General features: G+C 43.9%; 1 protein-coding gene across 2 annotated transcripts; it reads right to left on the minus strand.

Moving 5' to 3' along the window:
- On the minus strand, window positions 3,821–13,824 carry KCNV1 (potassium voltage-gated channel modifier subfamily V member 1). Of its 2 annotated transcripts, none has more exons than XM_021388325.1 (4): window positions 13,699–13,824; window positions 12,483–12,995; window positions 10,296–10,822; window positions 3,821–4,697 (listed from the first exon to the last, which is right to left on the minus strand). In XM_021388325.1, exons 2-4 carry the CDS (start codon window positions 12,962–12,964, stop codon window positions 4,186–4,188), a joined length of 1,521 nt encoding a protein of 506 aa, XP_021244000.1. In that variant the 5' UTR covers window positions 12,965–12,995; window positions 13,699–13,824; the 3' UTR covers window positions 3,821–4,185. The 2 variants fall into 2 exon arrangements, with proteins under 2 accessions (XP_021244000.1, XP_021244001.1); XM_021388326.1 differs by lacking the exon at window positions 13,699–13,824 and adding an exon at window positions 13,489–13,654.

The following is a 15,171-nucleotide window of genomic DNA, read 5'->3' on the forward strand; positions in this document are numbered from 1 at the left end:
GCTGGCCAGCAGAACTCCTGTCCTGCTCATCTTAAAACTGCTCATTTTATGTAGTTTATATCAAATCAAGATTGAAGTGGTTTATTGACTTACTTAACCAATCTTCAGTGAACTGTGCATTTAGGGTCAATATCCATAATACAAAAGGTAAATCACAATATTAAACAGTTGTAAAATGTTAGTAAACAGAGATTTCTAAATACCTTTCTATAACGTATCCCCAGAAGTTACAGTTCACCCCGTCCATCCCACATGGGAGTGCCCTGATGTGTTGGACTCTTCACTGTGGCACTCCAGTATTTTGCTGAACTCTCTCCAGTATGTCTCTGTCTCTTTTGTACTGGACCCAGCACCCAGCTGTGTCTCACCAGTGGGGTAAGGATCACCTCCCTCAACCTTCTGGTAGTGCTCTTCCTGATGCAGCCCATGAGGCTGGTGGCCTTCTTTAAAGTGAGAACAAAGAAAAATGTTAGCGATGTTTAAAAAGTTATGGTGGGGTTGGACCACACTGTCCTCAACAAAGTGCTGCCCCTAAGCATCTACAAAGAAATACACAAGACTTTTCAGATTATTAGGCTGCACTGTAGCATATACCACTGTGTTTTAACTAGTATCATTTCCTGTACTAGTGAACTAAGGTTAGAGCAGGCTGGATTAAGTGCTGCAGTTACATCCTTTGATTGCAGTTTTTGGAAGTATTTTGTGTTTAAAGATAAAATACAGAATGTTATTCATGTTCTGACACACGATCCTTTCTGCCAAGTCTGCTGTGTGATGGAAATGGCAGAACAGATGTGAGGACAAGAGGTAGCTTCTTACTTATCTTCAGCATAATATTCTAAAGGTAGCATGGTAACATCCTTAATTTGGTGCCTTAGTGAGGACAGAGCTGTTTTCCAAATCTGTAGTAGTAGATAAATGGCATACATTCATGTTTTAGAGTTGTAATGCCCTGTACTGCTTGTCTTTCAGTATGAATGCTCTGGTTCCCTCTATAAGGGTTGAAATCAGAACAGATCTTCATCTGCAAACTGGTAATACTACCGAATATTCTTGCTGAATAAACAACATGACTGACAAACACTTCACTTCTATGGAGAGTCTGAATTTAAAATCAAGAGGTCTGAAAATAGAAGTTGAAGCAGCTACTGGATAAAGTCTCAGCCACATTTTCCCAAGGGCATTTCTAAGAAATTTTATTTTCAGACCTGGTGAAAGGAGTGAATCAACTGATACATCCCAGAACATTTCTCTCCTTCTTCTGAGTCCTTCATAACAAACACAGGATGCAATAAAAGCAGCCATTCCCTAAAGAGAATCAGTCATCTATTTAACTGCATTTCCTTTCTCAAACAGAGATCAGATGCTGTACAAGAAAGCACAAAAGACATTACAAAACAGTCTTCCCACAATAAAAGCTTCTTCCTAATTCTCTATAATTAGAATGACTTTTGAATGAGAAACAGCCTGTACAATTTATGCAGCTTAGAGACTTCCTGCTCCAAGAAGCTACGAATTAACAACTTAGAGTGGGCTGCATCAAGCCTTTCCTTGTAGAATTAATTGTGTATCCTGGACATCCATGGGAGTTTTGTCATGTACTCATAGAATATCAGGGCAGAAGGAAACACTATGATAACATTGTTTGATCTTTGTGTAACAGAGATGGTAAGCCTGACCTACAAATTTTCAGAACAAGTCTTATACTGGTAGACCGAGACACACTCTTCTGGTATCTTACACTTTCCCTCAGTTTTATCATGCCCCTGATGACTGCTGCACATGCTGCACCCATCCCAAATCCAAATGCTGGCTGATATCAACTGACAAATCAGAAGTTGAATTTTTGTTAAGTTTGCATCAAGGTTGTAGCCTTTGAAAAATCTACTTTCTGTATTACATTTACAGGGAATCGGAGGAAATCACATCCTTGCTTCTGAACAAGTGTTATTCAGTATTTATTAAAAGCACGTTTTTCACCTGCTCATATACTCAAAGACAGTCTAAGCCTTCCAAACACATAAATACTTGATCAAATTAAATAATCCACAGCTAACAGATGCCTCCTCTTAGGTAGTATGTTGAATTACTGCCAAATATAAATAATGTTCACCAAGAGCAGATCTTGCCTGACCAATCTGGTGACCTTCTGTGACGGAGTGATGGCCTTGGTGGTCAGGGTAAGGGCGACGGATGTCATCTACCTGGACTTTTCCAAAGCCATGGTCCCTCACCACATCCTTCTCTCTAAATTGGAGAGGTATGGATTAGAAGGATGGACTGTTTGGTAGATTAAGAATTTGTTGGCTGTTGCAGCCAAAGGGTTGTGATCAATGGTTCTATGACAGGGTGAAGGCTGGTCATGAGTGGTGTCCCTCAGGGGTCGGTCTTGGGACCAGTGCTCTTCAACACCTTTATCAGTGACATAGAAGATGGAATTGAGTGCATCTTCAGCAAGTTTGCAGATGACACCAAGCTGAGTGGCGCAGTCGATACAGTAGGGGGAAGCAAAGCCATGCAGAGGGACCTGGACAGGCTGGACAAGTGGGCCCACGAGAACCTAATGAGGTTCAACAAGGCCAAATGCAAGGTGCTGCACTTGGGCCGGGGCAATCCCAGGTATTTATACAAACTGGGAGAACTCCTTGAGAGCAGCCCTGCGGAGAAGGACAGGGGGGTCCTGGTGGACAAGAAGCTGGACACAAGCCTGCAGTGTTCGCTGGCAGCCCAGAAGGCCAACTATGCTCTAGGGTGCATTAGAAGAGGAGTGGCCAGCAGGGAGAGGGAGGTGATTGTCTCCCTCTACTTGGCTCTTGTGAGGCCCCATCTGGAGTACTGCGTCCAGGCCTGGGGCCCCCAGCACAAGAAAGATGCAGAGCTCTTGGAACATGTCCAGAGGAGGGCCACCATGATGATCAGAGGTTTGGAGCACCTCTCCTATGAAGAAAGGTTGAGGGAACCGGGCTTGTTTAGCTTAGAGAAGAGAAGGCTCCGGGGAGGCCTCATTGTGGCCTTCCAGTACTTGAAGGGAGTGTATAAACAGGCAGGGGAACAACTGTCTACATGGATGGATAGTGACAGGACAAGGGGGAATGGTTTTAAACTGAGACAGGGGAGATTTAGATTAGATATTAGGAGAAAGTCTTTCATGCAGAGGGTGGTGACACACTGGAACAGGTTGTGGATACCCCATCCCTGGAGGCATTCAAGGCCAGGCTGGATGTGGCTCTGGGCAGCCTGCTCTAGTGGTTGGTGACCCTGCACACAGCAGGGGGTTGAAACTTGATGATCATTATGGTCCTTTTCAACTCAGGCTATTCTATGATTCTATGATTACATTGCCGAAAGAATGAAATGAGAGAGATTTGTGATTTTTGATTTAACCTCCTAGAAGATCATAATTTTTTTTATATCTGGCTCACTAACTGGAATACTTCCCGATTTTAACAGGAGATAGAGAAATGAGTAACTTATTATCTTTTACCATTTCTGTTTCTTCTGGTATCCACTGGTGACTTTACTTAAGCACAAAATCTGCTCAGCTGCACAAATAAGTTAAGAGAATCAAAACACAAGGAGAAGTCATAGTTCAAAGTAAGTTTGTAAATGACCCCTCTGCTGCAAAGGCTGTATTATTTCCTTTAAATTCCAGAGCAATTGCAGAGGGTGCTTGCTCTAAGTTATGGCACTCAATTCATGATTATTTTACACTTGGCTGCAGATCTTTGATCAGCTTAATACTTTTCACCGCTCTCCTGATACCCACCATGTATATATCCGGTAACCATTTAGGCCTTCAGATTTTCTTAATGTATTTAACTTTTTTTTTTTTTTTTGCAAGTACAAATCCTATAGGTCTTTACAATTCAAAACACCATGGCAATTTCAGCTAAGATTTTATTACTACACATTAGCAAGGACATAAGATTCATAGACAAGTGTTTGTAACACTGTTTTACTTTGATGGACCCATTATTTTCTTTCTCACCTAACAAGATCCCGTTCTGGGAGTATGTTTCTGAGCCCCTTGAGAGCCTTTTGCTGATACTGGCTATATCACTGTAAAAGTAACTAAAACTCCAGCTGGAAAAGCAAATACACTATGAGTTGAATGATAAAAAAAGATTCTTAATACTACATTTTTGAAGTAGTCTATTTGCTATACAAGGCTAAATAACTTAAAAGTCAAAACCAGAAGTCATCTCCTCCACTGCTCCTTGTGCTCGCTCGCTCTCTGCTTTTCAACCGTAACATATCCATGACACTGCGTGCATATATGTCTCGCAAATTAACATTGATATTTGAGTCACTGGATGAGTTCTTCATGAGTCTCTTTAAAGCTTCACGCTGCCGAAGAGCAGCTTCTTTTATCTTCAGTGTAAAGTAACAGGCAGAAAACCGGTCATTTATGATAGCTATTGGCAAAGCCAAAACTAGTATTCCTGACAATATGCACATGAAGGCCACTACCTTACCAATAGTTGTATCTGGTCTAATGTCACCATAACCAACAGTTGTCATGGATGTTGTTGCCCACCACCAAGCACCAGGTACGCTTGTAAAAGTTGTGCCTGGCACACCTTGCTCAACAAAATACTCCACCGTGGAAAATATAGAGATTCCTACAGAAAGGAAAAGCAGCAGCAGGCCAACCTCCTCATAGCACTGGGCAATTGTCATTCCAAGGGACCGCAACCCTGAAAGACAAGAAATCCTGTCAGTAAGTTTATTTGGGTAGCTCCCTTCATAGATTCATGAAACATGTCATATTTGAAAGCTGATTGTTTTATGCTTTTGTTTTGGCTGTTAATGAACATGGCTTAGGAAAAAGGGCTGCAGCTCTAAAAACTACTGCAAAAATGTGATTTAGAAAGAAACAGATTAAGATGTTGGACTGAAACACTGACATCATCTCACTTTTCCTTTATACAGAGCATATAAATTCTCCTTATTACTTATCATTTGAACTACATACAACATACAATTTAGAAAAACTAACCAATATCTTGATTTAGTAATTGGCCATTATGGAGGGTCTACCACAATTTTTATTGAGTTACATAAATAACCATTTAAAACCACTGAAAACATCTGCTCCCTACTTTCAATTGGAATGTGCCTCTTTTCCAGCCATTCTCATATTTTTCTCTTGGACCAAAGAACACCTTGTTGTCAAATTCATGTTCCCAGATGGGTACTTAGAGCCTAATTCTGTCAGTAACTCTGTCACTAATTCTACAGTACCTTTTCTTTGCTAAGCACTGTTTACAATCCTTTTATAGTTCTCATAACCTCTCTCTGATCCTTCTTCCCCTTTACAGTCTATCAACATCTTTATCTGGAGAGATCAAAACAAATACAGTAGTCCAGCAGCAGCTGTGCTTGTGCCAAAACTGGAGATAGCAAAGCTTCCCAAAGCAAACAAGTATTCTCCTGTTAATTTACTGATGCCCATGAGTTGAATGGGGAATTTATGTGCAGCAGATTGCTCTCCATAATGCCCCACATTCCTTTTAGAGCTGCTGCCTCAAGGCCAGGCTGCCTGACAAAGCAAGCAGGAAAGTAAATCCAATAACACTGCAATGGATAAATGTTGCTCATAAACAAAAGAAGATAACAGTGTACCAAACCAGCTGAAAAACATGGGAGACTGAAATTATCTTTTCAATCACAAGTGATTTTGGATTGTTAATATTCTTCTTAAAAACGTGCTATATATTTTCCTTAAAATGTGAAAAAAACTCACAGTGCTTATCAATTACTCTTCATGAGAGTACACTTGTAACTAAACCAACATTTGCATAGTGTCTTACTGCTTCTGCTTGCAGACTTCATACGCTCATTGAAGTACACTGAAGTAACAATCAATTTGATTTGCTTTCCTTCCACAATCTCAAAATAAAATAAAATTTCTTTTTGCACTTGGCTCTGTATCTTTTCCCCTTAAGATCTAATGAGTTTTAAAGTTTTCATTTATGTTCAGCAAACAGTGGAAGAACAGACTATTTTGTAGGGGATGTTTCCTTTTTCAAAGTTTTCTTCTGCTAGCAACAGTTAAGGATTTGCCCATATCCCGGTTTTATATTGCTGTGACTATAGACTGTTGGTTAGAATGTTTATTGTAAGTGATACAGGTTATTTATGTAACAGAAAAGGGGAATAAAATATACCAGTCTAATATTTTTTTTTCTATTAACATGACTTTCTCCAGATTTTGAAAATATACTAAGATCAGCAGTGCAAAACCAATGGACAGTTGAAAGGATACAGATCAAGCTCTCATCTTCCAAAGAAGTTATTATACTCAGTTGCCATGTAAAATTTCATACTGAACAAGGTAGAAGAATAAATCCTTTCAGGTGACCTAGGAAGAAGGTACACCAATTTAAAAGTATCTGTAACATAAGTAGACTGTAAAAGCTAGGTTTGCCCTTTAGAATGGATCCCAAGAATACTGGTTAAAAAACAAAACAGAACAAAACAACAGCACAACTCCTTTAAATCAGGTTGAAATAAGCAGGAACAAGGCTGTGACTGCTAACTAGTTGTGTCATATTGATGACACCTTCAGCAAAATATTTTTTTTAATGGTTAATTATTCTTAAGGAGTCTGGTATGTTCTTTTAAAATTATTCTTAGTTCTACTACCCGTATCTAAAGCAATGATGCTGAAAAACTGGAGAGTATAATAAAAATGATTCTGTATCTCTGGAAAAAGAAAACCACAACAGAACTCAAGCTGCCTTGGTTATCAAAACCAGGTGTTAAAGAAAAAGAAAAAACAATGACCTTTATTTTTTTTTAAATCAAAGTAAATATTCGTGCATAATCACTGAAATCAGTGAAGTGGTGGTCCTCCATCACTTGCCTTCAGAAGACATCAGGAAATGTTTTTAGATGCATCTATGAATCAGACAACTTACTGGACTCCACAGCTCATTCCAAATGGGATTCAGTTGGTGTATTCAGAAAGATTATGTATTCTGCTTTACTTTAACTTTTAAAAATGATTTATCCAGCCAAACTAGTTTTTCCATCACAGGAACCTCAGCAAGTCTTATGAGAGCTACGAGAGCTCCTTGCCAGGAGCCATAGCAGCTTGGTTACTCATGCTGGAAGGTGTTGAGCTGCTGCAACAGCCAGTGTGGCTGGGGCAAGCAAACAGCTCCACCCTTGGAACCAGCAGCAGGAAGGAGAGGCATTTATGCCATGCATCTCAGGTTCCACCTCTTTGTTGCCCAAAGGAACGGGACAATACAAGCCGATAATCAGGAGCCTCAGTTTACACACAGCATTTAAATCATCCTAAATTTTTGGCACCGAATTCTGGAAACGCTGAAGTCTTGCTTTCTCATGTATCCAGAAACATCTAATCCTGACATACAATATAACCTTCTCTCAAACATGCCCACTGCCATCAGATGCTCACACCCTACTTCTCAAGCTGTAAATTTATAAGTGCTTCCTAGAGGAGGACAAGCAAAGCCTCAGACAAAACATGGCCCCAGAAGGAAGCCAACAGCTGAGCAGCATCAGAAAACGTGAAAAATGCAGGTTCAGATCTTACTCATTCCTAACCCACTCAAATCTGTAACTTCAGTATCTCAGAAGTCATCTCATCCTCTAGCTATACATTTTCTGGTAGAAGTACTACTAATTTCTCAGTTGTTCTTTGACAAGGTACAGCACTTTGCATAATTTAACACTCCAGTATGGCCCAGGTGTTTCTGAGCATTACATCCCTCTTGTTAACTGAGTTCAGATTTCAAGGGATTCTTCCATTTTTCTTTCCCTTCCCTACAAAAAGGGTTAGTCTGCCATTTCTTTAAAAACAAAGGAATTGACTTAGATTTTCTCAGAAGAATTGAATTAGATTTTTCATAACTCATTTCTGCCTCTGACAGCTGAACCGTGCTGCTGTTGGGATCTCAGCTTTGCTGTGGGTCTGCACGGTGACCATGACTCGTGACTGCGATCATCCTGCCTTGGTGACAGAGGAGTTGCTCCTAGCAGCTACAGTTTTTTTCATCTCTTTTCCTATGATCTTGCATTCCTTTTGCCACACAAAACAGGTGAGCAGTGTGTAAGTTTTGTCTGATCTGAGAGCGCAAGAGTCACGGTACATTCACTGGGAGGCAGTTTTAAGCTGCCTAATGCAAGAGAGAAGTGTCTGAGTGCCACTCCTACACTCTGAGATTTATCAGAACTGCCTACGTGTGTGCAAGGATGATGTCTGTGTATTGTACTTACAGCGTTTATCTTCCATTAGCTACTATGGTCAGAAGTGTGTTGAGAACCATGTTAGCACAACTCTTTTCCACTGCAAACCTCTATTCGTCAGAAATTACGCTTCAGGTCTGCTAATCTATTTTTTGTCTTGACTTATTAGAGTTATGTTTTGCCTTAGCAACCACATCTCTTCTGACAGAAAATCAAATTCATGACCTTCTACATTTAAATTATACAGACAAGAGCCAAAGCTGATTTACTGTTCTGCGACTAAGTAACTAGTAACTCCAAACTATCAAAGAAGCAAGCACAGTGGCAGTAATGCTGCTCTGAATGGCTTAAATAGTGACGTATGTCACTTCTTGTATGCCAAAATTGGTATTTTGATTGCAGAAGAAAGGCGGCAGCTCACTTTCATAGTAGGAGACTGTATTTAGATAAAATTAATACCCTTTTTCTACCAAACATGGCAAATGAATTATTAAACTCTTAACATTAGTAACACAATATTGTGAAATAAACAATGATAATATTTTAATGAATTTAACTTTAAAAATAAATAGGCACAAAAGTTTAGACCATGGGTGTCCAACCTTTTGGCTTGCCTGGGAGTGGAGAGGAATTGTCTTGGGCCACATACAAAATATATAATACACTTAAAGTATATAAGCAACAAAGCTTTTTTAAATAAGTTTTTTAATAAAAGAAAAAAAAAAGAGGGAAACAAAATCATAAAACTAGCAGGTTGGACATGTATGGTTTAGACCACCTCTGAAAGCACTGAAGCACTGAATACAGCTGGAGATAACAGTTACTATACAGGCATTTGAAACTTACTTTTCAGCTGACAGAAAAAGCCTCAGAACTGAGTTTCATGCATTCATTCTGTAACAGTAAAGTACCATGAAGTGGAAACTTTGGAAAGTTTCTAACTAGAATTAACATACTCTTGGATCATAATCTTGTCATTTAGCACAGAACTGCCTTGATGTGTTAAAATCTTTTTCATATTCTCAGAACAAGGGAGGAATGCATTCACATTCATGTAATTGGAAGTGGGCAGTAAGCTTCCTTGTACAGAACAAAAACTGTAAAAATTATCCTGAAGCATAGCAAACTCACTGATGAACTGAATCATTAGCAGCTTCCTTTCAACTGCTTTCCAAGGGACAGTTGCTCATCCGGACAGGCATAATCCCAAACCACTATGATTATGCTCAGCAGTATTAAAGCTATTCACTACTGGTACAAAGATTCACTGCTCTTCAATGCAAACAAAAATAAAGGTATGTCCTGCTGCTACAGGCCCACTGAAATAGGGTCAGTTCATGAAGAGGGTGGAGATGGCTCTCCAAAAAATGAAGCAAACCATTACTGCTTAAAGGCAGGAAATCCTAGAAGGACTACATCAGGAGTGCTTGGACATGAAGGGCATCACATTAGAATGCTGGCTGAACCTGACATTGCCACTATGTGCTGAACCTAATGCCAATTCAGTTCCCCAGCTGTGTTCAACATGGTCAGAGGGCCCAACAACCCACTGCCCAGTATGATTCCCTTTAAATAGTTTTATTGACACGTTCTCTACCCAACAGAGCCTTGTTTTCAGGATGTGCAATGCAGACAAAATCATGATACATTTATTTCCATAAACTTCTGTAGCGTAACAAATGATGAAGGTAATTATAAACTGTCATTAGTGAGCCTCTGATAATATAAAAGTGTGGGTCACTTCTGTTTCTTCCCTTGCTTCGCTCCTAACTAACTCAAATAAAAATGTTTGCAAATTTGTGACATTGTGAACGACTGGTAAAGGGTTTATACCATGCAGCTTTTGCTCCTGCTTTTGTAAATGTTCTAGGCAAACGAAATGTACTGGCTTTATGAAGAACTAAAATTTGTTGAAGAAATCTCCTGACACTGTTATCAGTGTCCAAAAGTAAGAGTTTCACAAGCCATCACAGCTAACGTTACATTGTATATAAAAGTTAGGCAGAAATGCACACAAAACAGGGACAACTTGTTGGTAGCAAAAGTAAGAACTACCACTGCCATGGCTGAAGTACCTGTTGAATGTCTTCCCAGCTTCAACATCCGCAGCGCTCTGAGCAGTCTCAGCACTTGGACAATGCGCCCCACATTTTCCAGTTCTTGGGAGCTCTCCCCACCACACAGACTCTCTACCAGCAGGGTGATGTAGAAAGGTAAAATAGCAAGGAGGTCTATGATGTTTGCCACACTCCTCAGAAAGCGACACCGATCCCGTGTGCACAGGAACCTCAGAACAAACTCCACAGTGAACCACGCAATGCACAGGTACTCAAGGGCATCCAGTAGCGGTGGGGCCAGCCAGCTTAGCTCTACTGAAATCAAAGCCATGTTGGCAATGGACACAACAACAAAAGCCATGGATAAAGTACCAAAAGTCCTGGCTACTGCAGAGGAACCAGGCTTTTCCAAAACTTCCCAAAGTTTCTGTCTGACACTAGGACAGAGGCTACCAGAAAAGTCCTCTTCCTCATCTTGAGCATCCAGTTCTTCTGCATCTTTCTTGATGTCTAAGGCTTCACTCAGCTCCTTCCTCCGGAAGTACCTGCCCAGGAATCACCCAACAAAAAGATTTTTAATACCAATATGCATACGCTTTTCTTATCCTCTACTATGAGAGGCATAAGACTACACATTAAAGTATACACCACTGGAAATTAGAAAACCCTGATGTCAAGTGTGTCATGAAGGATTTTATTAACTGAGACCCTACAGCATGTTTCCTTTGATCTGATGTTCCTACTTACCCAGGTCACAGCACTGACAGTCCTGGAACAACCAGACCCTCTGTTTCTCCATTATCCTCAATTTTATTGCAGTTTTATAACATTGGTGTGTATCTGCAGTGCTAGAAGGGAAGGCATAATGAAAGCTGTGCAGTTCATGTATGAAGTTCTGATCAATACATGCTCAGATGACTCATGTTACCTTACTTTCTTTAAACATATGGGCTGTCACACAACAAAGCATGAATCTTTGCTGACTGAAACTTACAGATTGTAAATGCATAGTTGAACGTTTTGTTAGAGCATATTTACAGAACTATTTCATGAAACAACATTCCCAAATTACATTGTAAAAATAATTTTCCTTTTTATTTCCTAACAGCTGTAGATATAAAGACTTAAATTAGGGGGCTATCCAATTTAGCCTTCATTTGATGCACAGTTACTCTTGCATATGCCCAAGAAGTCAGTAGCTTCTTGTACCACCAAAGAATTAGGATTTTTCAGTTATATCTACTACTGAATGAAGAATGGGATGAAAACTAGGATCCAGCTTCTCAGACGCAGAACTAAACCATCCGAGGATAGGATAACTTAAGCATTTTTTTTGGAGGGGGGGAAGGGTGAAGGAGGGTGGAGGTGCTAGATTATTTCTAGTAGTTCTGATATAACCACTTTAATTAATAGCAGTTATACTCTTTATACTACAAACAAACCAGTAATGCTAAAATGGTGGATAAAGTAGGTGCAAATAGAATTACCAGAAACATCCTGGAGGTGGTTCAGTCAAAACCCACCTTGTTCCTAAACTGCCTGTCACAATTTGTCTCTAGCAAGCCATGTTCCCTCTGCTGCTGCCCCCTCCCTGTAAGCTGCTAAATCCATGTGCAATGCTTCTCCTCACAGCTGCTCCTGCAGCCATACCACCCACTCTCAGCATGGCAGTGACCACTCCCACCTTCTGCCTCTCTTGCTTGGATCTGGGAATTGTGCAGAATGGAAAGTACTGGGCAGAGAGGCTCCAAACTCTCCAGACTCATGACTCCACATGTGATCCCCCTTGGCTAGGATAAAACCTCAATCTGAATAACACTGAAAGGACATCTCTGCTTTGACAGCCCATCCTATTTCTAGCACTGCCACTTTCCACTTCGAACTTCCAGGGCCAGTCTGAAACTGGTGCAGAAAAATCCAGATCCTGCTCATGCCAGGCTCTCACTATCTTGTCCCCACTGCCACCCTGTCCCTCACAGCAAAGGTAAGCAGAGATCTCACTCAATACACCTCTTTGTCCCATTTCCTGCTTCCACCCACCTCTAGAGTAGGATTCACTGCTGAATTTGCCCAGCTTTGAGAATACTTCTTCTCTGCTACCTCCTCTGCCCTACTGCTGGATCTCTCACCTGACTGTCCCTGAGCACCAGCCAGTGCTGAGCTCACTCAGCCCATGCTCCTGCTCTGTGTTTTCCCACAGCTCACCGATCTCTGCAGCAGGAATCGATGCTGAGCTCATCCAAGCCCCAGTACTGGATCTCCTGCAGGAAGGACAGCGCACACAGCTGCTCCATCACATGCAGCCTCCCTGTCTGGTAGTAGTTCAGGATGTAGTGAAATGCCTGTGAGCTCCGGTCAAAGAAATACTCATTCTCCACCAGGTTGGCATCATCACAGAGCTCAAGGAGGCCAGAGGCCACGTCCCGGGCAGCAGAGACCACCACAGCCAGTTTGCCGAGACGAGTGTCGGGGTAGCAAGACAAAGTTTGCTGGGACATCAAAAAGCGGCTGCCTCCCACATTGATTGTAAAGCAGTCCAGGGAAGGAATGACCTTCTGCAGCAGGGGCCCCTGCTCCTCCTCGCTGGAGAAAACACTGCAGTCCAGGGAGCCCAGCGACGTGCTATTCCCCTGTTCCTCCAGGGACGCTTGGGAAGAAAGAGACATGCAGCAAGGAGGCGACTTCATCCTGTAGCTGCCAGCAGCAGCCCACACTCTCCTGGATGGAAAACACAACAAAGCTGCAGAGATGTTCCCAGTGGCGGCAGTGGGGCCAGCCTAGAGAAGTGGTACTTTCTGATGCTCCAGCTCCTGCCCCCGGGGCACCTCACCATCCCCACTTCCTCCAAATGATGCCTCCATCAGAGGCAGAGGCCAAGCGGGCTGCTGGGCTCGCATACCAGAGATACCTGAGGTACTGTGAGGCAGCCTCACCGCGTGCTGTCTGGGGGAAGCGCCAGGCACCATCTGCCAGCGCCAACCCACGCGGCCCCTTCGGCTTCAGGGTCATCCCCGACCTCTCAATCAAGTGTCCCGTGAGCCGAGTGCGAAGGAAACGAACCAGCACGGCACAACACCATCAGCTGGCTGCGCGAGCAGAGCGGGGACGCCCAGCGACCCGCCCCGAGCTCGGCCTCGCCCGACGCCTCCGCCCTCCCTCCGGCCCCACGGCTCCGTCCGCCAGCACGCCCCGGCCCCCTCTGCGCCCTTACACGCGGACCCCGGCTCCCGGGGCACCTCCTTGCGCCCGCACTTCGCCGACAGCCGCCGCCGAAGTTGCCGGTACCGCCCGTCCGACCGCGTCCCGTCCCGCCGCGGGACCCTCGCCCCAGCCCGGAGCAGCCGCCTCGCACCGTCCGTCTGGGCGCCGCTGCCCCCTCAGGCAGCCCGGCTGCGCTCCGCCGCCTCGCGCCGCGCCTCACCTGCCCGCCCGCCGCCCCGCTTTGCCGCCCGCGGCTGGGTGCCCTCTGCCGCCGACCCCTCTGTTCGCTCCCCTGGCTCCAAACTTCTGGGCAGCGCCGGCGCGCCTCCATAGCGGGTCATGTGCCGCGGGGGGCAGGCGGGAGCGGCGGGGCTGCGCGGCACGGGGCGGGCCGGGATGGACTGCCGCCCTCCCCGGCGCGGGGCCGAGCCGTCGCTCTCCTCAACCGTGCGTGAGGCTGGGGCGCGGCTGGGCGGGCCGTGAGGAGCGGGCTGTCTGCTCCGAGAGGTTCTCGGAGCCGCGAAGTTGTCGGAGTGGGCTCGCAGGACGAGTCGAAGACAACTCACTCCCACCTGTCCGCTAATGTACGTAAAGCCAAACATACTTCTGAGCAGATAACGTGTCTTCATTAACACTGCTCCCACGACCGCAGATCTGAAGTGTCAAGCAAAGAGCCGCGGTAATGGCCAGGCAGTGCACACTGAAGAGCCTATTTTAACTGAAATCTGTCCAGCGTTTTTTTCTAAAGTAGCTTGGAGTATGTCTGACACTGTCCTGTGTTGACCTTCAAGCACTACTGTATCGTGAGGCAAGAGTTAATATATTGTCACCCTTTTCACTGTTCTCTCCTGTCTCGTAGGAAACCATACAGAACCATACAGAATCACAGGGGTTGGAAGGGACCTCAAGGTATCATCGAGTCCAACCCGTATGACAAAACAGGTTCCCTACAATAGGTCACACAGATAGGCATCCAGGCGGGTCTTGAATATCTGTATAGAAGGAGACTCCACAGCCTCTCTGGGCAGCCTATTCCAGTGCTCTGTCATCCTTACCGTATAGAAGTTCTTCTGAACATTAGTACAGAACTTCTTATATTTGAGTTTTAGGCCATTGCTCCTTGTCCTATTCCTACGCTCCACCAAGAAGAGCCTGGCCTCATCCATTTGCCTCCCACCTTCCTTTAGATATTTATAAACACTGATCAGATCCCCTCTCAGTCTTCTTTTCCCCAGGCTGAACAGACCCAAGTTACTCAGCCTTTCCTCATATGGGAGATGCTCCAGGCCCTTTGTCATCTTTGTGACCCTTGGCTGGACTCGTTCTGGGAGCCCAGAACTGGACACAGTATTCTAAATGTGGCCTCACCAGGGCAGAGTAGAGTGGTAGGATCACCTCCCTTAACCTGCTGGCCACTCTCTTTTTAATACACCCCAGGATACCATCAGTCTTCTTGGCCACAGAGGCATGCTGCTGGCTCATGACCAACCTGTTGTCCACCAGGACCCCCAGGTCCTTCTCCACAGAGTTCCCGCAGGTCATCCCCCCTCCTGTACTGATGATCATGTGGTTATTTTTCCCCAGGTGCAAGACTCTACACTTGCTCTTTGGTAAACCTCATCTGATTCCTCCATGCCCAGCTCTCCTGTTTGTCCAGGTTTTGTTGAATGGTAGCACTGCCTTCAGGTGTGTC

The sequence above is a fragment of the Numida meleagris genome, chromosome 2, assembly GCF_002078875.1.
Source record: "Numida meleagris isolate 19003 breed g44 Domestic line chromosome 2, NumMel1.0, whole genome shotgun sequence".
NCBI lineage: Eukaryota > Metazoa > Chordata > Aves > Galliformes > Numididae > Numida > Numida meleagris.

Bases quoted from the DNA above. Each gene is read 5' to 3' on its own strand.
- KCNV1 (XM_021388325.1), bottom strand. From the start codon at position 12,964: ATGAAGTCGCCTCCTTGCTGCATGTCTCTTTCTTCCCAAGCGTCCCTG. The intron at 10,823-12,482 runs GTGAGCTGTGGG...ATTCCTGGGCAG, and splicing joins GATTCCTGCTGCAGAGATCG to GTACTTCCGGAGGAAGGAGC. The intron at 4,698-10,295 runs GTACTTCAGCCA...CTTGTCTTTCAG, and splicing joins GCTGGGAAGACATTCAACAG to GGTTGCGGTCCCTTGGAATG.